The 26299-nt window shown below is 35.6% G+C and overlaps 1 protein-coding gene across 8 annotated transcripts in view; it reads right to left on the bottom strand.

Annotated features, from left to right (window-relative positions):
* ASCC3 (activating signal cointegrator 1 complex subunit 3) overlaps positions 1-26299 on the bottom strand; it is a 274324-nt gene that overhangs the window by 110094 nt on the left and 137931 nt on the right. The window contains exon 15 of one of the 8 annotated variants that reach the window (XM_054195073.1): positions 11401-13594. The exons of 4 other annotated variants lie outside the window; for them this stretch is intronic. In XM_054195073.1, the coding sequence (XP_054051048.1) occupies positions 13538-13594 (57 nt within the window). In that variant the 3' untranslated portion in view covers positions 11401-13537. 3 more of the 8 variants (XM_054195074.1, XM_054195076.1, XM_054195075.1) reach the window with 3 other exon arrangements.

Below are 26299 nucleotides of genomic sequence, written 5' to 3'. Positions count from 1 at the left end.
CCCCATCTTTTTTGCACTGGAAAAGTTACATGGTGCATAGAGAATGATGTAAGATTCTATGAGAAGAGAAAGAATAGCAGTCACATTAAAAACCCTAAACAAGAGGTAAACATTTAATTTAAACTTTGATTCCTCAGTTCTATAATTTATAATACAGAAGATAAGTGTTTACAGATCTCACTGATGATAGAAGCTAAAAAAATTTAGTATTGCTAAAATATTACATTTTTGACCCAGCCAGACAAGCTAAGAACAAACTGCGAACGCAAGTCTGACCATGCACAAATGATGGATTTGCAACAAGTCACTGAGGATGCATACATAGTTTCAAATTACCTCACTTAATACCTAGCTGCTATAAAGCAAAAAAAGGGAATTATTTGTATAGACAATACACTACCTCAGTTTAAGCCAGAATTTTATAACAGGGACCACAGTAACCTAACATTTCACTTCAAGCCAGACTGTGGTGCCTGTCTTATACTTGAATGAATTACTGATTCTCAGAAAAAGGGTTTAAAAACTTAGAATGAAAAATAATTCTTCTCTGTAAACACACATGGAAAACAGCACTATGTTTAGACAGAAAGGAAATGTTGGTTTTAATGACCCGGTTTAAGCTTCACCACTGAGTGAAAATGCAGTAAAAATAACACTAATTTTCACGTATCGTACAACGATAAGCATCTTTCTGTTGTTTATAGCAAGTACAATAAAAATATTTAGAGACATTTTTGTATTGCTTCGGTATGATGAAAATCTGGACTTCGCAGTGAACAGAGATCTGTGCCTAAATAATCTCAAGTCTTATTAAAAGAAGAGTCAAAACATTTCAGTTTAGCAATAACATGAAAATGCACATCAATTAAGATTGTTTAACATGACGATTTTAAAACACATGCAAAATCATGTAAAGCTCTTGTTTTCTTCCTCATCGATTTAGAATGAAATTGTTCTCTCTCTGTAAAATGCAGCAAGGTATCTATTCTTCTCCAGCCCTTGAAACAGGAAGTCCTGCCATCATATTTGTTAACCATTTGGAGCACACAGATTAAAAAGTTATCTGTCTTGGTCTGTTTTGCTGTCAGCAGAAGTTTTCAGTATGCTGTTAGAAAAATAGCCAGTAGGGAAGATGTACAGCACAAAAAGAAACTGACAGAGAGAGACACAGTTTGATGCCATGCAAGTGTAAAATTGCAACAGCAAGGATGAATGTGTACTGGTTTCAGTTTGAATACTGACATCCTCTGGAGACCTAGGTTAAACCTTTTGTTGCTGTGCTTAACTGTGCAAAGACTTCAGTATTTCTGCTTCAACAGGAAACTGATACTGCATGGTTTCTACAAAAATATTTGCTATATTTGAGAACACCTCCTCTGCTTTGTAACACTCAAAACTACCACTTTGCTGAGCCATGACAATACTGGATGCATTTTCACTTTGAGACAATGAAAGCAGCAAGTGTTTTCAAGATCTTTCCAATACAGCTGCAGCTTGCTTATTACATAGCACCATGATTTTTAGTGCAACTCCTCCTCAAATACTATACTAACTGAGACATCACTAACCCTGAAAGGAAAAAATCCATTTGTGAACATTAAGCATATTTCATTTCATAATTAAACCGTAACAGTCCACTACAACTTCACAGCTACGCGAAGTGACAGACTGAGGATTCTTCAGAAGAATGGAATTTATCTTATAAGTTTTATAGGTAACTGGAAATATGCAGTATGAATTAATAATCCTTAGGGTTTTCAAACAGTTTTAGATTGGCATTTGACCATGAAAAGCTGAAATTTATCTTAAAACATGAAAATAATTTTTGGAGACATGAACCCTAGGTATTAAACATCTTTTAATTTGGTATTGTGGCTTGGTTTCTTCACTTTTCTAGCTTATGCCCTACAGCATGGAAGAAATAAACTAAGCAGACATGACAAAAAAAATGCAAGTCAATAAAAGTGGTAAAAATTCCTAAACTAAAAAAGGTCAAAATTTTACTCACCGCTCATCAAATAACTTGAACTACGTAAAATGAACTTTAACAAGAAAAAAAGATAACCAAACTACAACATCAGACCATCTGCAGTACCATAGTTTTTTTTTTTCACTGATATGTGTGTAATACAAAGACCCGTAAGAAAATTCATGATGTAATTAGCATCACATAAAGGTTTTTTTATTTGTGTGCTAATATTAAACAAGTCTCAGAACTAAAGACATTTTATTCCTCCTTTGTCTTTGCTATTTTAAGAAAATTTCAAGGACTCCTTAGTAACACTTCGTAGTTCAGTGTCACCGACTGTTAAATCTTACAAGACAAGCACTTTTGAGAAATTCACAAAGGATATGAAAAATTATAGATGTTTATGTATTTTCATATTGCAATATTTATATAGTATAATCTGATTAATTACAGTAAAGCATAATTATTTCCTTTATCTGATAAAGTACTAACAAAAGAGATTTTTTAATCTCTTAAGAAACCAATAGACTTTCAAGTGGTGGTACCAGTGAAACCTGGTTTCCTATCAATGTTATATTCCTTGTGCCCCTGTCCCAACTCTAATGCAGGTCCCATCAGATTTCCATAACCTCATATCTCCCTGAATTATCTCCTTGCCTTACTGTTTCATAAATTTTCCCACTGTATCCTCAGGACAAAAACCCTGTATCTTAGAAATGACATCTGTAAGACTTATGCTGATTATCAGTGCCGTCATCTGATTATTATCAACACCTTTAACAAACCGTGTTGTCTTTTTTGTTAGTTTTATTCCAAATTACTGGCAGGCTGCTCTCTGAAGTTCCGCAATCTCAGTGCAGAACTGTGAAGCCTGTGGACTATTAAACATTGCTCAAAGTCAGTTTCAAAGGTAACATGATGTATTTACACACCTATAAGGGCACAGAAGTAGCCCTAATAAGTGATGAAATAATAAGTGATGAAATAAGTATGCTCTTCTGGCCAGCAGACTTGGGAATTTAGAGACAGATTGTCAGTTAAACTGAGGCAACTATTAGGCTTGGTGCCAGAGGAAACCAGCAGATACAAGAAAGGAGCACTGTGGGGTCACCTCCATAAAGCTCAATTTTACAGCCAGATCCTGTTCAAATGTAGGGTATTTTCCCACAGACCTCTGCTAAATTGTGAGATCCCTTGTAGTTTTAAATTCTATCTATCTTCTGAAAAAAAAAAAAGCCTTTATTACCCCCCTCTCTAACAAAAAAAATCCCCCTAAATCCAGCCTTTATAGTCCAAATATTTTACATCACTTACTAACATTATGCTTCATACTTCATGAAGCCTGCAAGATAATTGCTTTATAAAGTTTAAAAATCACAGAGATGAAGACAATTATGTATAATTAAATTTGTCTTTGAAAGACTGTTTTCTACATCTACAGTTCTTCAAGCATGTACCTAGCACATATACCTCCTCTCCAAGGCTGGTATTTTGAGCAGAGGACTTACTTTCTTGCGCAAGTAAGTTTTATAGTATATTTACAGAGATTTGAGCAAAAAATACTGCATTGATGTTAATTCATCGATTTGCTTTGTCTGGGGTTTGTAAACTAGATTAGAAATTCTCTGCCAAAACTGAGGAACTCACTATTGTTAAGATATTGCAATTTATATAGCACTCTTTTAAAGCAGGCTACGCAGTTTCTTCAGCAAGCTATCTTTAAGTGTCTTACCCACATAGCAGATAGATCTGAGAGGAAATTTAAGAAAATATCTCACATATCAAACATACCACAGAGATTAAATTACCTGGTATAGGAAGAAGTAAGGGGATTGTTACTTTCTCAATGCAGCACATAGCAGAACAAAACAGGTGAGAGGAGAGCTGCTGTGCTGCTTCCACAGTCCCTCTACAACCCTGATTAATTTCCATTTTTCATAGTCTGTTTACTTATCGTGCATACATTAGTGCTAATGACTGTTCAAAAGTGTTAGATGCCATACTGTGACGCTTAATTTTCTTTAATCTTTTAATTAGTCTTTCTTCTGTACAATTAATAGTCATATCTGTTCAAATCATTACATCCTTCATGCATTTCCTCTCCTTAAAAATGTTTTTAATCTCACTACTCTGCCTTCTTATAAGAGCAGCCTAATCTCAAAAGGCTTTGCAAAATTCTTTACCTAAAAGTTGAACCTGTATCTGTAATGCTGCATTTGTTGGGCTGTTAGGACACTAGGAGGAAAGCAAATAGCAAACAATGCCAACACTTGCCTTAAAACTAGTATGTCTATATAATTTACCACTTGAAGTAATAACATTTTAAAACTGAGTTTATATTGTTTTAAATGACAAACATAAGTGAAGTTAAAGTAAAAATACATAAAAATAAAAACATTTTCCCCTACTTTAAGACTGAGAGCTAATACTATCTATGTAAAATAGTTCTACAGCTAACATTGCAATCACTTTCAAGAAATATTAACAGCTTTCCTATATAAAGAGAAACTTTATCTGACTGGACAGAACTGAAGCACATACCATGGTTCAGTGCTAAGGCAAATATCATGTTTGTGGAGTTTTGTAACACACACACACACTACAGGGTTATCACCAGGATATCAGTTTTCAGTGGTTTCAAGATGCTAATACTGAATTACGAATTAAAATCAGAATAAAAGTGGAGAATCTTTGACTCTTGCAATCCATACAGACTTTTAATTAGATTCAGTGTGACAGATATTTTAAAAACTTTTACTGTTTTGCTTTATTTTCTCATTATGCACTTTGAAACCTAACGTAAAATGATATATTGTATATAAAATTAATGTAAACATAATGTATAAATAATAAATAATATAAAATATATTACAAAGAAAACTTGGTGATCATATCATCACTCATCTTTAGAAAATGGTTTACAGATCTAAGAATACCTTACTTTGCAAATTCCAGTCTAAACATCTGAAGCTATTCAACAAAAGTATTTCCTTCTGTTAATTTTGTATTTGTATTTCAGCTAATTTTTAAATTCATTTTTGAGCTCCAAATATAGAATTGCCAATTATCTTTGTCAGAGAAATTTTACACAGAATGGAAACAGAGAGGCTACGCTTACCTATAACACTGGTGTTATCTCTACTATCCCCAGTGACCACTTACTAGAGGAAAACTTATTGAGCCTGTTTTCTGCGATAATATCAGACAGCCTTTCTGATCAGATTTATAGAAAACAGACCAATGGCTTATAATTCTTGGCATAGCCTTTTCAATCTTGAGATCAACCTAGAAAATATTTGCTACTCTATTTCTTTTTTGAGAAGTCATCACTTGAGATAAGTAGATAGTTCCATCGTGCTTGTTTAATCTGCACGCTGCTAAAACTGAAGATAAGAGAGCCAGCTAATGCTGTCTGACGCAGAGAAATGTCCCTAGAAAGTAAAGTAACTGCCTGACCATTTGAGACAGGCCACTTTGCCAGCAGCTTGATATGGCAGGGTTCAGTCTGAGCTTAAAACATGGTAGATGTCCACATGCATGTACAGCTTAAGTAGGAGACTGAGAACCCTTCACAGTCAATGGGCATCAGGGCTCGTACAGCGTTCCTGCTCCCTGACTGCCCCGGTGTCTGCTCATGGTTGAGCTCGGACATCCTCTTGGCTCCACTGCCTGAGACGCACTGAACTCCACCAATTACAGCAGGAGCAATTTGTAGTTACCGTGTGCAGTCTCCTAAAATCTGTGTGCTACAATTTTACCTTGAAAAGCACTCCACTGGCATGTTTCAGATTTAGACTAATGAACACGTATTATCCTGGAAAGAATTAAAGACAAAACAGATCCTCAAATAACTTTCCATTGCAACAAATTTCTATTGTAACCGACTCAGGTGGTATTGTCTCAACACTCCCAGATGGCATATATCAATAATAGCTCTTAATTATCACTCACTATTCCAAGTAAATTGGAATTTGCATTATCTGTCTTCACACTAATTCCTGCTTATTCTGATACTGAATACCTCCTATGACAGAGAAACTGAAGAAACAATTGCAAAGTTAATGGCCCTATTCACAAAAATTAATCAGATTTTAAAGGCTTTAAATGCCTGAACATAACAGAACTAAAGAACATTACAGTAAAAACAGGAATGGAGGCATTACATCCTCTCCATTTGTGACAATGGCAACTTAATCAGGAGGCATTATTTATTGTAAATTCATTTTGTACTTGTTAGAAACTCCAAATATAATTATGCACCTTCCCATAAAATACTACATTCTCATAGCCCTTTCTTTGCCATGGACAAAATTATGCAATACATTCACAGAATGTGTCATCACCACACTCAGTACAGGTCATAGTGTTACTTAAAAGTATGACAAGAAACAGTTTTCCCCAATGTGACAAATTTGATAAGAACATACTATAACTGAAATGTTCCCAAACAGTTGTTGTCAGACAAAGAATGGTATTAAATGCCCAGTTAATCTCAAGTTTCTCCTAACAAGAAAAAGAATAGTAGATGTTAAGTGATTTTTTTTCTTATTCGTGCAAATTTCTACAGATATTGGTTTAACTTTTAGTTTGAGAGTAAAATTCAAGAGTTTTGTGTTTGATGGAATGAGTTACCTGTGAAACCCTGAAGTTGTCCAAGAGCCCTCAGTACAAACTCAGACATAGAGGAAAAGAGGTTTCCACTAATATCAGAAGTAGGTATAAACTTCATAGGGAATCCCACCCTTAACCCCTCAAAATCCCAAAAGAAAATGCTTGGTAGAGTACTGGTACTGCTTCAACCAACCTTTACACACAGCATATACGTTATATTACAGAACTATTACAGAACAGAAAACTGAATTCTGGAAAATCTAGATTGCTACTTTAACTGATGACTTCCTGTATTTATTTACATCTGCCCCTTTATAATCCCAATAAATACTGATATGTCTCTCCACCAGAAAAAGACGCAAATTCAGAAAGCTATTTTGCGAAGCTGTGCTCAGGAGTAATCAATTCGTCCTCATGCGTTTACTCCAAATAATCCCAGTTCTGATGCCTGAAACTAATTTCATACATACATTTCATAAAAGGAAATACAAACTAAATTTTTCTATTTACTATATACTGTTATTCCAGTAATCATAAAAATTACTAACATAGAAAAACAAATGCTTAAAAATGTCAAATTTTGTTAGTTCCCTAAAACATGCACTGTTCAAGAATTTGTGTATTTTAGCAACAGTGAATGTACATTACTATACACGTACTTTGTACACATACACTATACAAGTATATTATACATTATACTTACTACACATGTAAATTATCTATCTTGTGTACTTTCGTACTTATCTATCTTGGCCTTCTTACCCAGGTGTCCAAGAAGGCCAACAGCATCCTGCCTGTATCACGAAGTGTGTGGTAAGTAGGACTAGGGAAGTGATCATCCCCCTGTACGCAGCACTGGTGGGGCCCCACCTTGAGTACTGTGTCCAGTTTTGGGCCCCTCACCACAAAAAAGACATGGAAGTGCTGGAGCGGGTCCAGAGGAGGGCAATGAAGCTGGTGAGGGGTCTGGAGAATAAGTCGCATGAGGAGCAGCTGAGGGAGCTGGGCTTGTTTAATCTGGAGAAAAGGAAGCTGAGGGGAGACCTTATCACTCTCTACAACTACCTGAAAGGAGGGTGTAGAGAGGTGGAGGTCGGTCTCTTCTTTGCCAAGTAACAGGTGATAGGACAAGAAGAAATGGCCTCAGGTTGCTCCAGGGGAGGTATAGACTGGATATTAGGAAAAATTTTTACTCTGAAAGTGTTACTAAGCATTGGAACAGGCTGCCCAGGGAAGCGGTTGAGGCACCATCCCTGGAGGTATTTAAAAGACGGGTAGACACAGTGCTTAGAGATATGGTTTAGTGATGGTTTTTGTCAGAGTTAGGCTGATGGTTGGACTAGATGATCTGAAAGGTCCATTCCAACCTGGGCGATTCTGTGATTCTATGATTATACTATCATCCATTAAAGTACACAAGAAGAGAAAAGGAAAGGAAGCAACAAGGAAATAAGAAAAAATATCTTGGAAATTTCATATGAATGTAAAGGACCCATCTCTCAGGTCAAGCAGAGAGTTGCACTTCAGGTTAGATGCCTGGAAATAGAACGTATTTATGTATTTATTTTTAATTCCCAGTGGTCAGAATGCTCTCAATTGAAACAGTGAACAAGTGTCTTTCAGCTACCATAAAATCAGCAACATACACGTGCATTAAAAAGTATGGCCACAAGGTGGCTCTCAATACTCAGCATTGAAAACCATAAAATCTGAAACCAAAATAAAAAAGAATCTCGATTAGCTTTGTTTTCTTAAAATTAAGTAATGTTTCACCTCCCTTATTTTAGAAACATTCATTTCCACACTAGAAAAATACTTTGAAGATATTTTAAATTTACTTTGTTCCTCAACATCATGAACCCTTATATGAGGAATTCCAATGAGAGATTTCCAGACTCTCTGTAACAGCATCATTTTGCTGTAGTCACACATTCCCCCCAAAATCTGAGCCCTTTTAATAGTTGTAATTCATATATACATAACTGAAATTATTTATTTACTGTTTTTTGATTTAGTTTTTAACTATTTCCCAGTACTAGTTTTGTTTCAAGATGAGAACTGTATGACACTTCTACATAAAACAGGAATATGCATGTGGATAGCATCTTATACACCTAGTTTTTTTTCCAATATGCTCTAGCTATGTTATTTATGTTTTTAATTACCATTTTATTTTTCCCTTTACAAGTTTCTTATTAGTTGTGGGTTTTGTTGGCAACCTTCTACCTGTTTCTGTAGTTATTACAGTTTCAAAAATATCTGTTTTCATTTAATGTTTAATTTTCCCACAAGTGTGGAAATCTGAAAGTTGAAGAAACTGGACCGTGTTGGAAAAAAATAACGCATAGGGCTGTGACTGTCAAACCAATAAAGAATTATTACTTGGTTCTGAATCAACAAATTGTAGACCTGTATAGTACTCTGAAAGAACAGAAAGGACTGAAGTCTCTTACAACCATCATCTTGGATATATTCCTTAGATCAGAGATCTTGGTGGTTAATTCAAGGAATATTCTTCCTCACAGGAACAAAATCTACAAGAATACCGGAAAATAACTATTACAGCTGTATTGAAATTACAGACCCATGGAGCAAGAAACCAAATATGTTTTCCATGCTATGCTGCAGTACAAACACATTTTTTACTACCTTATAACTATTGAATCAAGAGCCCAGAAAATAATTTCTGAGTGTAAGGGACCATAAAAGAATTATAAGTAATACTGGTGAATCTATGAGTGTTTTTAACCCACGAATCACTGTGCCAAATTCACAGTTGCTTACTGCTTTCAGTTCCAGAAGCTTGCGGAAAATCCACATCTGCAAAAAGTTAAACACTATGCTGTGTTTTCTCTATGAAACACTATTTTGTGCTGTATTAAGTTGTGTCCTTAGGGCTTACTCCAAAGCCAAGAGTTTCTTTCCCATTAGCTTCAAATAGGCTTTTCAATGAGATGCTTCAATTGCAAACCAACTAGGACTATGTTTAATTATTCAGCAATACTACAGTTTAAATGAAAACATGGCAATGCGATGCTTAAAGGTTTCCATCTCTCTTCAGATTTCTGATTGTTGTCCTTGATAAACAGACATAGCACAATACTTGGAAAAAGTGATCTCTAGAATCAAAGACTTTGCACTGGAATTCTACATTTTATTACAAAATTCATGTATATCAAAGCCAGACACACCCTCACAAACAGGAAATGTGCAGTATTTTTCATCTTTGATGCAATGGCCTTTGATTCTTGAGCTAACTGCTTTTATTACTATTACAAAGAGTCTAGAAAGGCTTTTGAAAAGCTTTTGGTACTCTAAATTCTAGAGCCTAAGGGTTTGCCACGCACTACTAGGTTTTTAGCATTTTGACAACAGTTCTCAATTTTAGCACTTCCAAATTTATAAGCCAATGTCGAACTAGCTTCCTGCAGTTTTTATCTACCTTAAAAAGAAAAAAAGAAGGTAGAGAAGAAACCTTAGCACATCAATTGCTAAACTTGAGATCATAAATTTAAGCACAGAAATAATGACAGTTTTGCACATGGCAAATTCAAATTTCACCTCACAGTGTTAATACTCATAATCAAAATGAATCGTACAGCATCACCTATAGAAAATGACATAGAAATATGATCCCCATAGCAGCTGGCAGAAATCAACATGACTTCTTCAAAAATGCTACTCAAGGTCATTATTGAAAAGAAAAGCTCTTACAAGTCCTTATTTGGAAAAAAAACCTTTAATGCAAAAGAAAAACACATCAGAAACCCTGAAGCTTTCACGGTTGATGCGTAGGACTTATGAAGTGGAGGTTGAATTTGCCAGTGAAAACTGAGTGGCAGCCAGTAAATGTTACCTCTCAAAGAACCAAGATGCTGCAAACTCTTTTGGTCACAAGTACTTTGTTGGTGTGCAGGGTAGACCATCTCAGGCCTTGCTGAGTTCTAGCAATCGGCAGTTGTACACATAATATTTTTCCCCAGGTAACAACTAGTATGTTACACAGTTATATAACAACCCCATTTATTTTTCTTATCTGAAGATATTTTTTGATTGTTAGGAAAAATGAACTGACTATAAATGTTTTTATTTATCTTTACCTACACAAACTTCATTTTGGTCTTAGTCCTCTTGTATCTATTGGGAAACATGGCCAATTGGCTAATTTTTTTTTTAGAACCTTTGCTTAAGTTTCATCAGTAATTAGGGAAGTTGCTGGCCTATGTTCACATCCATCTCAGCAATTCATATTTTCTCAATTTCTGCCTTCTGTCACTGAAAAGATTCACCATAGAATTTGCAAACTTTTGAAATCACATATGTAGTTTTCTTACAAAGGTGATAAACCATCACAATATAGCAAAACTTATGTACAGATAAATATTTTCAGTAAAGCTTCAAATATGTTTCATTAGACATTTTTAAATGGCTGGGCAGATCGGATATCTGAAGGTGGGATACACAAAAGATATATTTGCATTTTGATTTCTATTGCAAGGGGCACAATACATAAATGTGAGAAACTTACTCACGAGGTACTGGGCAGGATAAAGGAATGGGGTACCCTGGCTGCGCAAGCACCGTCAGAAACATGACAACTCCACTATATGCTGAGACCATTCTTTATTAAAAAGGCAACAAAGAACTATATATTTAATTAGAATTAAAATGGACCAATGGTTGATTAACTAATTGTTGATATCAACATAGAAAAACCAAGATATCATATGCTTATAATCACATATTGGTTTTAATATATAATACATATAATCTATAAAAGTAATCACAATTTACGCTCCACTAGTTTTGACTTAAAAAAAAATAAATATTCAAGATCTTTGCTAAGATCTCCTAACTATTATTGATTATCAAAAGAACAAAATATTCTTCCGCAAAGACAGGATGATGCTGAAAAGTTTTACTTGTCTAATTAGAACTGTTTTAAATGTGAACTATACCAAGAAATATAAATTCTAAGCCAAAAAACTTTCAAATCCGAACGTCTTGTGTAAATTTGTTGGAAAAGTTTTCAGGCCATATGCACATCATCTGCAAATATGTCAAAACAGGATCTGTCCTGCTTATCTATTGTTGTTTTTCTAATTTTCCTTTCAGGTTAGGAATGATTTTACCCAACAAAAGTCTGAAGCTGAATAAAACCACTGCTTGAAATGCTTTCCAATTCATCCCACACATTTGGTGTCCAAATGTTCTAGAAATATCACCCTGGTTCTTAATATTCTCCTAATATCCCATTCTAGAGAACGCATTAGAAGTGTTGACAGTATTAATCTGAAATGGCTTTTCCATTTGGAGTATGGTAAATAACTAGGACATGGCACTTCTGGGTTTTTAGAATTTCTTAAAATATTTAGTGCATATATTATATATGACTCTTGCTTGGAGAAGAAACAGAGTCTGCTGGTTCCACAGCAGCTGTCAACATAATAGCCATACAGGAGATCATAAACCAAATCTTGCAAGGTCCTGCACCTGGGTCATGGCAATCCCAGGCACAACTACAGGTTGGGCAGAGAATGGCTTGAGAGCAGCCCTGAGGAGAAGGACTTGGGGGTGCTGGTGGATGAGAAGCTCAACATGAGCAGGCAATGCACACTTGCAGCCCAGAAAGCCAATCGTATCCTGGGCTGCCTTAAAAGAAGGGTGGCCAGTAGATCGAGGGAGGTGATTCTGCCCCTCTACTCCGCTCTCATGAGACCCCATCTGGAGTATTGCATCCAGCTCTGGAATCCTCAGCACAGAAAGGACATGGCCCTGTTGGAACAGGTCCAGCGGAGGGCCACGAAGATGCTCAGAGGGCTGGAGCACCTCTGCTATGAGGACAGGCTGAGAGAGTTGGGGTTGTTCAGCCTGGAGAAGAGAAGACTCCAGGGAGACCTTATAACAGCCTTCCAGTCCCTACAGGGGGCCTAAAGGAAGGATGGAGAGGGACTCTTTATCAGGGAGTGTTACAATAGGACATGGGGTAATGGCCTCAAACTGAAAGAGGGGAGATTTAGATTGGATATCAGGAAAAAATTCTTTACTGTAAGGGTAGTGAGGCACTGGAACAGGTTGCCCAGGGAAGCTGTCAATGCCCCATCCCTGGAAGTGTTCAAGGCCAGGCTGGATGGGGCTTTGAGCAGCCTGGTCTAGTGGGACGTGTCCCTGCCCAGGGCAGGGGGGTTGGAACTAGATGATCTTGAAGAACCCATCCAACCCAAACCATTCTGTGATTCTGTGTGATTCTTAGTCAAGTTGGTTGACCTATTAAGTAAAGTTAGTATTTGACAGGAAGGAAATATCCTAGGAAAATACTTACTCCAGTGTCAGTGTTTTTCAGTATGTCTCATTTGAGTACTAAAAATGAATTAGTTTCAGACCTTGTTCTACCAAAAGCATAACAATTTTCTTGTAATTTTATGTAAATAAAATTTAAAGTTCCAGAAGCTTACCCATTTTCCATTTTTTAGCTTTATTGATGAAAATTAATTCTTTATCTACTTCTACTGATATTGTCCAAAGACGGTCTCTTTGGTGGGATGGTGAACATTTTCAAAGAATTCATACATAAGCGTTGAAATTCACAAGTCTCCTAATACTGCTGTGTTCCTATCTGCACTCTTGCAGCAGCTTCTCACAAGCCATATATTTCCAAATCTGCCTCCCATTTTTTTAGCAATTTTATTATCATTCCACAATAAAGAGTAAGCTCCTTTTTTGTTACCTACCAGTTTTCATTATAGTTCATGCACAGTTCTTGTATACTCTAACCTTGACAAAAACACGATACTCTCTCTTAGTTCCCACTAGCATAATACACAACTTTGAGTTCGAGTTCTGTCTTTTGGTCAAATGAGCTAAAAATTACTAACATGGTCCATGTGCAAAGATGTATCCAAATACATATTTACATGGCGCTCATTCAAAATCCCAGCAGTGGAGTTTTTTAGATTTTTATGTTCCTGGAAATCTTCTGTAATCAATCTCTGGTGTTCTTGATGTAACAATCTGCTAGCAACAAAAAGAGGTTTCTGAAATAATTATGGTGTTCATAAGAGATTAGTAAAATTTAGGCAAAATTACAATTTTACTGTGATTATGCAATGGTATCTGTAAATCCTAAAGCATAGCTGTTTGTGATTTTATACAATATAATGCTTTTTTCCAGGAAAATTATTTCCAATAAGCAGGGATTCTTCTGAATCTTTGTTGACTTTTGAAATTCCAGTTCAAAGGAGCTTAAGATTAATTCAAAACCACCAGAAGATAAAACTAAATGGAGATATCAAGGCTTCCATATCTTCTGGCCTCCTACCATGGAGAAGTGTTGATAATATAAAACATAGAGAGGATATGCTAAAAACCAGAGACTGACTATACACATAACACAACTTAAACCTAAAAAAGAAATGTATGGCAATAAATATTTGGCAGTTCTCTGGGAAACTTTCTGAAAATATGCTTAATTAGTTTTTAACCTATTTTGTTTTCTCCAAAGCACCTCCAGCTCTCAGTATGTGGTATTAACAGACTGTGGATCAAATTCAATTCACTCACTCTTAATGGTTGCTCCTAATTGCTCTTTTATTTAAAATTCTTAAGAGTGTGCACTCGTCCTCATTATTTCACAATTCATTTAAACTAGATGTCGTTGCAAACTTCAGTGCAAAAATGCTTCTGTCCAGTTTTGATCTACTGTACGTATTGTGCAAATAAATGAAAGGAATAGTTAAAAACCCCAAGAAAATTTGCCTAAATTATGGTATTTGGGGGAGTTGGAAGTGTAAAGTGGACAACAACTGAAACAGTGAGCATCCATTCCATCAAACCATAAAAAACGTAAACTGTACTTGGAAAGCTATCTTATTTTGAAAATAAATGAAATTAAGAATACGAATGGAAGTGAAACTTAATATTTTTCTCCATCTGTTAAGAAAATGTTTTCTAAATGAAAAACTGAATTAAGCATCTAAATGTACCTTGGGAAAAAAAAAAATCTAATGTTTGCCACAGTCTGGGTTCAACAGGAGGAAATCTATCAATAGGTAAGTGAATAGAATATTTCATGCAACAGGTGTATTTGTTTAATTGCGCTTATTCTAATCATGTTTCTAAAGAGACAGTGTGAGATAGTTAGTCATATTGCAGTGGTGTTTCCTATAAATTAGGTGTTTATGAACATGCATTTTTCAATTATGACAGGTCAAAAGCTTCAATTTAAAAAACCCCCACAGTCTAAAGATATCCTATACACTTATTGTTTCACATTTTAAACAGATAAATCAATTCACATGAATCCTCAGGGAGCAAAAGAAACTCTCAAGGAAAACAGAAAAACTCAAGCAACCCCAGAAGAAAGCACATAGATTTAGATTTATTCTACAGGATAACTATGAAGTACAGGTTTTGTTCCAAATTTTATTTCATAGAACCATAGAATCACCTAGGTTGGAACGGACCTTTCAGATCATCTAGTCAACCATCAGCCTAACTCTGACAAAAACCATCACTAAACCATATCTCTAAGCACTGTGTCTACCCGTCTTTTAAATACCTCCAGGGATGGTGCCTCAACCTCTTCCCTGGGCAGCCTGTTCCAATGCTTAGTAACACTTTCAGAGTAAAAATTTTTCCTAATATCCAGTCTATACCTCCCCTGGAGCAACTTGAGGCCATTTCCTCTTATCCCATCACCTGTTACTCGGCAAAGAAGAGACCGACCCCCACCTCTTTCAGGTAGTTGTAGAGAGTGATAAGGTCTCCCCTCAGCTTCCTTTTCTCCAGATTAAACAAGCCCAGCTCCCTCAGCTGCTCCTCATGCGACTTATTCTCCAGACCCCTCACCAGCTTCATTGCCCTCCTCTGGACCCGCTCCAGCACTTCCATGTCTTTTTTGTGGTGAGGGCCCCAAAACTGGACACAGTACTCAAGGTGGGGCCCACCAGTGCTGCGTACAGGGGGATGATCACTTCCCTAGTACTAATTACCCCACTGTTCCTGATACAGACCAGGATGCTGGCAATTTCAGGAAAGGCAACTACAAAGGGTGTTCTGTGATGGCCTGCATCTCTAAAGCAATGACCAACCTCTAAAAAAACCCTCTCCATTATCTCCTTCATTTACAACCCCAAAGAATAGTACTTTGACACTTTTGCACTGATCCTTTATATGTCAACTATGATGCCAGAGAAAAAACAAAAAGCAAATACAATTCACTGGACCTCATAAAATTTACTGTTTTGTTCCTGTGAAAGAAATCAAATATAGTTTCTAACAGAATGCCAATCACTGAACAGTATCAAGTCTGTTTGAGAATAATGTAACTACTTTGAAATACAACGTACAACTGATCAACAAGCAACATTCACTGTCAGTGCACAAAACAGAAAAACCACAAATTCTTACTAAATTTTCAATCATTGCTCTTTATTACTAATAACTACTGTAGCTACACTATTTCACGACAAATGAATTCCTAAGTAGAATACTTTAAATACTATTTTCTAGTCAGCATACGGTTTCTACACTAAGCTACTTAAATTGCATGTGACCAGAACCATTTGCCAGTGTGGTAAAGAAAAGCTGCCTGAAAAATATGATTATTGTCTACATTCTCACTGTGAACGTATCACACAAGATTACACATTGCAGCCAAGAGCTAACTGGCACATCTTGGAAAAGGAACGACCCCTGTAATCTAGGGGTCATTAGTAAATTAAGCATTTTTTTTTTTAAATTTCTTGCCTGGAACAATCCCTAGGGATTTAAAACAGCTGAAAACAGCTGAGCCAACCAAGGTCTTTGAGGGAGGGCTGAAGAGGGGCCAAGGCAGAAAGCACCAATGCTGACTTTTAATATTAAATCTTATAATTTCTTCTTGCTGGAGTGTTCACAGTGACCAGATATTGCCAGCCTTTGAATCTGTCAAATGACAGAAGAAAACATGAAGAAAAGGGAGCTTTAATCCTCTCAAGAAATCTTACGTATTTTTAATATATACCTGAATTTCATTAGATAGGGTGAAAGCAAACCCTGGCAAAAATGAAAAGTGGGTAGAAGGCTGTGTTACTAAAGTGGAAAGAATGTAGTCCTCTTTCCCAAGCTTGTGAATATGAAAACAATCATACTGAGTTTTTCTTGGTTTTGTTTTTCCCTCCCAAACGGCTTTGAAGTTCTCTTTTGAAACGTGTTTCTTTATTATTAGGATAGCTATTTGATTTCCATATATACTTTATGTAACAATGAGATTTCCAGTTGAAATCATCTTAGCCAGGGAAGCTATCAATTAATAACTACTGTGAAAAGACACAATAATTTTTTTTTCTTTTTTGACCTGGATTACATTTTAAAACACTCTAGCAGCTAGCTGAAGGATATTTTCACAAAGGAAAAAAGAATGTTGCATGGCTTTTCTCTCTGTAGGTGAAATGAGGTTAAAACTTCAGGAGAGACAAGATCACAAATTCTGATGTAAGAAATAGCTGAGAATGCATAGGAAAATGGTTAAATATATTATACTTTTAATACATTCACTTATTTATTTTGAAATAAGTTAGTTTTACAGTAATACCAATATTTATGCCTATTTTAAAGGAAAAAAATACACATATACTGCTACTGACTGTGTAAACATCTGTGACTGCAGAATCAACCAAATAACTTGTTAGAGTTACTCAATACAGTATGTAATGTCACAGTCTGACATCAAGGAACCTCTATTAGCCTAACATTGTTCCCACATCCCAGAGAGAAGGATGTTTCAGTGTATTTTAATCAAAGACATAAAAAATATCTTAGAATTAAACTAACAATTAAAAACATTATTTTAAACAATGCAACTTTGAATTTCAGTTTCTATATTTACAAGCACAAATAAAGAAGACATTTTAAAAAATTATTTACCTTAAGATCTGAATTTACTGAATGCAAATGATGCACTACCTTGCAGGAGGCTGCAATAGACTTGATTCAAGGAGAGAAGCTTAATCATATTATAAATATGACAACAGTTTCAAATGATCTTACTAAGCACATTTAGTATTAATAGGAAATTCTGTCAACAATGAAAGGGGATGCTATAGGCAACACATTATCCTACAGTTTATCAGAGCATTTCCATGGAGGATTAGTTTGAAATGGCATTAAATCTTACATTTACAGTGATAAATTCCATTACCGATTTTAACTTGAATAACTCTGAAATTGCTGAGAAGTTGCGTACAAAAGCATAAAACACCTTTTTGTAGTTCCTTGAACAAAAACGTCAGCACGTCAGCACCCCTGTCAGCTGTACTTGCAAATTCAGAGATCATTCTAGAAAAAGGTTTGCTAACCCATTTTGCTTCTAGGAGTCCCATTACTAACACAGTACAACTTCTGGAAGTGGAATAAATATTCATGAGGCAGCTTTCCAATGATAAACAGGATAAAACTAAGCATTGTTGCGTATCAAGTTGAAGCTCATGATAGATAAAACAGAATATACGAGCAAGCCCATAGGTTAGGGGGAAAAAAAGTCCATTTTATTTTTCACAAGATAGAAGACTGTTACTTGTTCCCTCAGAGCTGTAACTATCAGAGCTTGAGAGACAAGCCAACAAATACTAAATCCTGGGATCAGAGATTGATTTTCAGAAAGATAGTCGAAAACGGAATTCAATCTATGCCATACATTTTATACATTCTAATTCATAATAAAAACACTAGAAAATTCCAGTAGACTGTATACAATGCACAGGAGTACGCAGAACTACAAATAGAAAACAGAACTACAAATCTAAAGCTGTGCAAATACTATTTCTAGAGTGACACAAAAAAGTAACCATCATAATAACAAATATACATCAAGCTTCCAATGTTTTTCCTTTCTAAAGGTCAGGAAAAGTAAAAGCAAAAAGAAACCATTTACTGTTTCTGTCAATTTTTTATTTCAGTTCACAATAGTTAATGCTTAAGTTAACCCTAATATATAGGAATACTACTAAAAATACCCAAAGGCAAGATTTTTATATATTGTTCACAATATATTTCTCCATAAATAGGCCTCTCCAAGACCTAAATGTCCATCTACATCCCTCTTAATACTAAATTCCACAGCTCAGGATTCATTAAAACAATAGGATCATTCTATACAGAACACATTTTTCTTTAAGCCATCAATTGTTAGGACCACATCATCTCATGAATTTTGTCTCTGACCTTTAAGCAGGACTACTGAATAAAATATCCCATGAAAGAAATATAAAGAGCTTCATTCCATTCTCTGAGAGATAATTAGCAAATATTTTTCAAATGTAAAAAAATATAGTAATTATAAAACAAATAGGGAACTTCAATATATGTTTGACATTTAATATAGCCTAATGTATTTGAATACATATCCTCATTTTATTTTTATAGTTTTTTTAATGGCATATCAAATATTAGATATGTTATTAGTAAAACAAAAATAAAATGGGGATTTGCTCTGAAATAATTAAATGTCAAACAAATGATTACACATCAAATATTTGATGAATGCTCTCTAAAAATTAATTTCTAATAATTTAAAAACATTTGACAGATAATTAAGAGGATTAGCAAAATTGCTTTCAAATTTTAAAGGACAGCAAAGAATCCAATGCTTTTAACTATTCTATTTTTCAGTTCCTCCTGTGTGTTCAAGTAGCCTTCACTTACGCTTGCTGTGTCTAGACTAGAACATGCATGATTTGGGTATTACTCATTCTTTTAAGTCATAGATGGGATTTCAGATATTTCTGAACACCGTCTTCATCCATTACAGTGAACACTGTATACAGAATACAAAATAAGGATTGTATTACATTATCAAGATTATTCTCTGCCAGGTATTGCTAAATTTCATGTCAAATGAAATGGCAAGACTGAATGGCCTGCAGTCTGATATTTTGGGAACTGGGCCAATAAACACCCTTTTATACAAGATAGCTCTTGTCAGATAAACATGATATTATCATTATGAAGCTTAAATTAATCATTCTGCATCACATAGCATTGATATAATACAGTTAGACTTCTGTCAGAAATTCCATTTATATGGTCTGGCACTGGGAATTCAGTACTATATAAAATGAATTTCACTTATTAAGGAGATTAAAATCAGGCAATAATGATCAAAGAAATTAATTGTACTCAGAAACTTTGACTTGACAGAATGTCTAATGAGGTTCTTCAGAGATCAAATTTGGCCCATGGATATTTCATACTTGTGCTGGTGATCAGAAATTTAAAATTCAATCATGCTGATTAAAGGCACAGTTTGGAAATCAAAAGCACTCAGAAGGAACAGTAAATGCTTGCAAAGACAGTTCAGTTCCACAGTGCCATTTGGCTCACCTACGGGTTGAACTTTGAGATATCTGGGAACAAACAACCTAGGTCGTGTTTTGAGGATGGATTTTAAAAAGAACCCTGAAAAGCTCTTACAAGTCATGTGTTTCATCATGCTGATACTCAACTTATTGCATAAGATGTATATGATTTATAGTATAAGGCATAAGAACTGTTGTGCCAGGTCAGACAAAGTCTGTCTAGAGTAGTAGTCTCTCTGAACAGCAAACACCTATGGAAGAATATTTATCAATGCTCTTGCCAGTATATTTTCATGGCAACCATAAATTTGCCATTAAGACACTTACTGAGTAGCTCGACCTACCCCTAATAACAATTTGCTATTATTTAAATGAATAAGAACTTTCACACTGAAAATAATTTAGTGAATCCTAGGTCTAGAGCAGTAGGCAGGCCAATTCAGACATAAAGAATGACACATATCAAGGCTATATACAGGTTAGAAATCATTGCTGGAGCTCAAACAGAAACTCAGGCCTTGCTCAATTCTCTACATCACGTTATTAACATTTCACAACAGCTGGTCCTTCTTGTCCACAAAAACTATGAATCCATTAGTGAGTCTCTGCAGTGTTTCTACCACTCTCACTCGTTCAATTCAGAACCACACTTGGGCTAGAATAACAATGTTTTTTTCTGACAGTTTTAATGGCAGAAAACTGAACAGCTATAATTCCTGGTGACAGTCACTTACACCTATATATGTAGGCCCTATCTGTAGAGCTATGTGGTACTAGAGTTCTTACCTTAGCTAGTAAATCTCCCCAGTATTAGAACTACCAGTGAAGGAGAAAAATCCTACAGTTTCAGGTTACCTAAATGTAGATGTGTATTGCACATGCTTCATGTAGTGCTGTTCCAGCCTCAGGTGTTTAATTCCAGGATGGGTTTATGGGAGGGGAAGCAGAAAGTTAAGGGAAAAAAAAAAATCTCATTACACACAGCTTGACGTCACTGTGCCTTGTGTCTTTATCGGTTACACTTTGAAATCTTTACAAATCTTAGTGCAGAAAGTTCCTATGACAAAACACATGATTATTAAACTCTTTGGTAAGATGCACATACATTACAGCACAAGAAGGACATGGACCTGTTGGAGCGGGTCCAGAGGATGGCCACAAAGATGCTCAGAGCGCTGTAGCACCTCTCCTATGAGGACAGGCTGAGAGAGTTGGGTTTGTTCAGCCTGGAGAAGAGAAGGCTCCGAGGAGACCTTATAGCAGCTTTCCAGTACCTAAAGGGGGCCTAACAAGAAAGCTGGAGAGGGACTTTTTACAAGGGCATCTAGTGACAGGATGAGGGGTAATGGCTTTAAACTGAAAGAGGGGAGATTTAGATTAGATATTGGGAAGAAATTTTTCACTATGAGGGTGGTGAGGCACTGGAACAGGTTGCCCAGGGAAGCTGTGGATGCCCCATCCCTGGAAGTGTTCAAGGCCAGGCTGGATGGGGCTTTGAGCAGCCTGGTCTAGTGGGAGGTGTCCCTGCCCATGGCAGGGGGGTTGGAACTAGATGATCTTTAAGGTCCCTTTCAACCTAACCCATCCTATGATTACTGCTGTTATAGTCACTTCTATTAGAAATATTTACTGCTAAGAAAGAAAATTTAGACTGAACAGTAATTGTTTTAATAACAACCCCCTACATGCTGTAATCACTGAAATCTTTCGTGTACTCATAAGTCTTAATATGTTAGCCTTAATTGCTCAGCAAAATGTTGCTAGCATATTACTCATTTTATGATTATTGATGATTGCTTATGCAGAGTTGCTGCCTTGGCAGACTATATATCTTATTTGATTAGTATCCTTATTGTGATAACCGTATATAAATTAAAATATGCCTCAAAGTATATGCTGTAACATAATCATTTCAATACACGATGTGCATTTTTATTTTAAACAGCAACAAGTTTCCTATGAACAGAGAACAACTATTAGATTTCCTTTATATCTTCAAAACTCTATTTGTAGATAACATTTATCAGGTAGCAGAGACAGAACCAACGAAATACCTACTTTTTCTGGTAAGTAAAAATAAAATAATTTAACTGTGTTTGTTGAATGCATCCTGAAAGAGGACAAATAGAATTATACAGGGAAAAGTTATTGGTGATGTTTTGCCACAGACTTCAGTATGACTAGGCCTTCACTCTATTTTTATTGCTATTACTAGTTTATTTATGTGGGTCAATGAAGAAGCCCTGAAGTACACTGAAGCATATAGTTTGTATAATAACAACAACAATAACATTTTCCCCCAAGATCTAGGTCATATTTACATGCATAAGAAATAAAATAATGTGAATTTGAATTAATGTAAAATGTGCATATCACATGTACTGATCACTGGAAGAATGCAATGAATTATACTGTCTCTTGATAGTCATTGTTAGACTCAGGGCGGCCACAAGAACATTATGTGAACTCTGCTGGAGAACACAATTCTCTCTCATTCATTGCTATAGTCTTCACAACTGTACCTTCTTATCAGTCCCTGGTTCTGAATTTGTTCTGTTATTAAAAGTCATACTTCTTGGTCTTGCTTTCCAAGACAGTCATCACCAGCTTAATTTGTAATTGCATTGGGCCTCATCTTTTATACTCTTCCTAGGTACTAGTTCTTAAGAACTTCTCAAATTCTGTTGGGAAAGATTCCACAGTTCCTCACATTACACTTTCATGCTTCAAGTTCCTTTGTGGTTTCCCCACATACGAGTTCAAAATTCCCTTTGGAATTTGCTTAGAATGAACATATATAGTGACTATGGTTTATTCACATTTTGTATTAATAGCATTTAAAGCTAAGCTTACAACTTAAATATTAATTTTCATTACCTCTCTCTTCCCAATTTCTTTTCCACTTCCCGCATCATGATACTAAGTCGTCTCTGCTTAAAGTGAAAATAAACGCCTCCCTATTCAAGCCATTTCTTCAGCGTAAAAGCAGAGAGATTCTTCTGCTTCACAGAAGGGATTCCTTCTTCTACTTCCCAAGGGATTCCACCATGCAATTCTCTGAATAAGCCAAAGACTGCTGTCCTAAAGACCACCGTCCTAACTCTTGCTGTTTATGATCACAGCCTTCCTCTGAATACCGAGCTCAATTACTGCAAGCAAACTTGCCATTCGTGGCAACAGTTGCCTCCAGTTCTTCCCTGCTTGAGCAGCAAGCCAAGCAGGGGCCTGGCTGGATTCAAAAGCTGTCTCTAAACGCAGCCTATGAATCTCCTGGGTTGCCTGAAAACCCCAGAAGATGGCTGAAATTTCCCATAAAAATGAAGGCCTGCCAGCAGCAGCTTCTGCCAGTAGCTCTCAGTAAGTCACATCCACTACTTCCCCATGGACAGGTGGTCCATGACAGACCTCAACCACAACATCCTTGTCTGTTCCTTCCTGCTCTGATCTTGAACCAGACAGGAGCTGCACATCTTTGCTTTCGCTGTGGAGCTTTGCACAGCCAAAGATCTAACTAACAGAGAGCACAACTCCCTCTCCTCTTCCTTCTCTGTCTTTACCAATATGGTACATAAGATGCATTGTATCAGAGATGCGATCTGCCTGCTATATCCACAAGTAGTAAGTATTATATCACATCAAAACACATTCATATTGCACATTAAATTCTGAAGCAGTCAGAAATGCTATAAACACAGTTGATTCTTCCTTTTGATGTAGCGTAGACTACTACACCCTTTAAAATGCCTTTTCCAGTACTATGACTAGAATTTCCTGCTGAAGCTGAAGAGCAGCCAGGAAAGAGGCTGGCTAAAACCAGGATACCCTACCAGGGCAAATTCTGGTAACCAACAGTTCACTCCCTCATGGAAAAGGGTTACTGGGAACAGAGAGCTGATTGAATACGTTATTTTGACAGGTAGCATACAATCTAAAGATGACAACTACCGTAAGGGACAGACAACGAGTTCATTAAAAAAAATACCCTGATTTCAAGTGCACTTTTCATAATTGAAAAATAAATCAAGAGAGAATCTCTCCTTACTAGTATCACAAATCTGATATTACTTAATGTGAAAGACACTGACATCTTAAGAAAAAAAAAAAGTAGACAACACTGGTATGTGCTTCATGTTATTCTATGTTTAAAGACTTCTTGTTGTAATGTCTACTCATTACGTTAAAAAAAATAATATTGACATAAAAGATTCAGGCATCTCCAATGGAGAATAATCATATCTTTCATACAATGACCACATTTGTTGTGACAGTTTTTAAATTTTTCAGGGAATTCCCAGTGAAATTTATTTAGCATCAAAATAACCACTTAATTTAGTGGAATTTTGTTGGTAATCTTTCCATTATTTTTATTATTACTTATTAGCTTACCTTCCTAAGATTCTGAGGTAGTATAATGAGAACTATAGTTTCTGGCTGTATTGTAGGATGTGAAGTGTTTCTTCACAACACCGGTCGTGCTCCTCCAATTACATTTTATAACATACAATTCAAAAAGCATATAACATACAAGTCGAAATAGCAAAAGCAGCAGTTTTGCTATTGTAATAATGCAGAAAGTAGTCAAAAGGAACAAATATTCCCATGAAATATAAGAGAAGAATTCATTTGCTTTTAATTACAATGAAGGCCAGTTTGCTTTATTAGAAAAGCTAGAAAACCTCTGTAATTATTTTCTAAAGCAAAGTCAGCTTTTCTACAATGCTTCACACAGATCAACATTTGGAACTACAGATCACACAGATCAACATTGGAATCCTCAAACAATTCAAAAGTTGATTTTGAACAGATGCTGGGATTCATAATAAATGTATGTGTGCTGGGGTAGGGATGTAGGGGACAGAAGAAAGAGCAGGGAAATCTGCTGTTTTACTCAGTGTCCCTTAGATTTCAGTCTGATGCATAAATGCCCTTAGAAAAAGAGGTTATTTCAGATATGCAGTCAACCAACCTATAGGCCATCTTATCTACCACTCTCTTTAATTTGTTCTATAAATGCTACCTTAAATCACTATCCAAGCACAAGTAGTAACAACCTGTTTTCCAAATAGGTTTAGAACTTTTGTTTTCTCTGTGACATTCTTGCGGTTCCCATTAACATAAGAATATGATTTCTAATTTATTTAATCCCACAATGAAGGGAAGAACTAAACATACAGCAGTAGTTTTCACTGAAATAGAGTGAGTTGGACAAATACTTCTTTGACAGATACCTCACAAAATAGGCACTGCTGAAATAAGCACATCACTTCTCCTAACTTCTTTTGCAATAATTTTGACTTTCTAAATAAGCACCGGTACTTTCAATAGCTTAAAATATTTTTTTCTGTATTAGCATTAAAAACCTAATATTATTTTTAATAAACTAAGAGTTTCAGATTTTGTTCTAAGAAATCTAATGGAAAAAGTTCAGCATTAATTACCAGTATTACAGTAGAAACATGGGATCTCCAGGTTCAGGTTTGATGTTATTTTTATAATGTAGCAGATATTAACATCCAATAGAAAAAGTGGGGCTTTTTAATACTATATTTCATGAAATATAAGGACACGAATTTATAACTTCACATAGTTTTAAAAATACTTATCATAGCTCTCAGAAGTATCGACAGAAAGAACATACTTGACCCCAATTTTAAAAAATCTTCTTTAAATTAGAATTTTCTCTACATTTCAGAAATTTGAATTTACTGACTCTACCATCTATGCTCCATTCATAATTAGTAAGTCTGAACGAATCCCTTCACATTCTCTTCAGAAATATAAAATAAGGTAACATATTTATTACAACTAAAGGCAGACACAGAATCTAAAACCCTCACAAGATTCCTAATTCTCAGAAGCCCAAAATATTTAAGAGTTTATCAACACATTTTCCAGTGAGAGAAAGTATCTTATACATAGATTAAACTTTCTACAATGAATAAGTATCTCCTTTATGTTCTGCTATTTAGCTGGGGAGAGAGAAAGAACATTTTAAGAAATATTAACAAGACAATCTAATCTTTAGACCTCAATTAATACCACCAAATGTAAATGTCACATATAACACTGAATTAAGAATTGTTTTGGAAATATCCTCTCATCAGAAATACTGGCATATTGCTTGAACACATGAAAAGAAGTTGTTGCAGACCAAGTTACTTCTGTATGTTAGATATTAGAAAAAAATTTGGAAGGTCAACTAATACAATTCATACACAGAACTCTTAGAAAGCATGAAAATGTACCGTTTCAGATGGCAAGTACTTGGCCACTGCTCAAAATAGATCAGATTAAAAGGGCTAAACCCTTATGAGATTCAAATGGCTTTCCCACTTCTGAATCCCAAATAGATTACTTTTTGATTGCCCACCATTAATTGATGCAT

Source organism: Rissa tridactyla, chromosome 3 (assembly GCF_028500815.1).
Source record: "Rissa tridactyla isolate bRisTri1 chromosome 3, bRisTri1.patW.cur.20221130, whole genome shotgun sequence".
NCBI classification, from domain to species: domain Eukaryota; kingdom Metazoa; phylum Chordata; class Aves; order Charadriiformes; family Laridae; genus Rissa; species Rissa tridactyla.
Note: the sequence above shows the minus strand (reverse complement) of the source record. Positions and strands in the feature narration are given on the sequence as shown.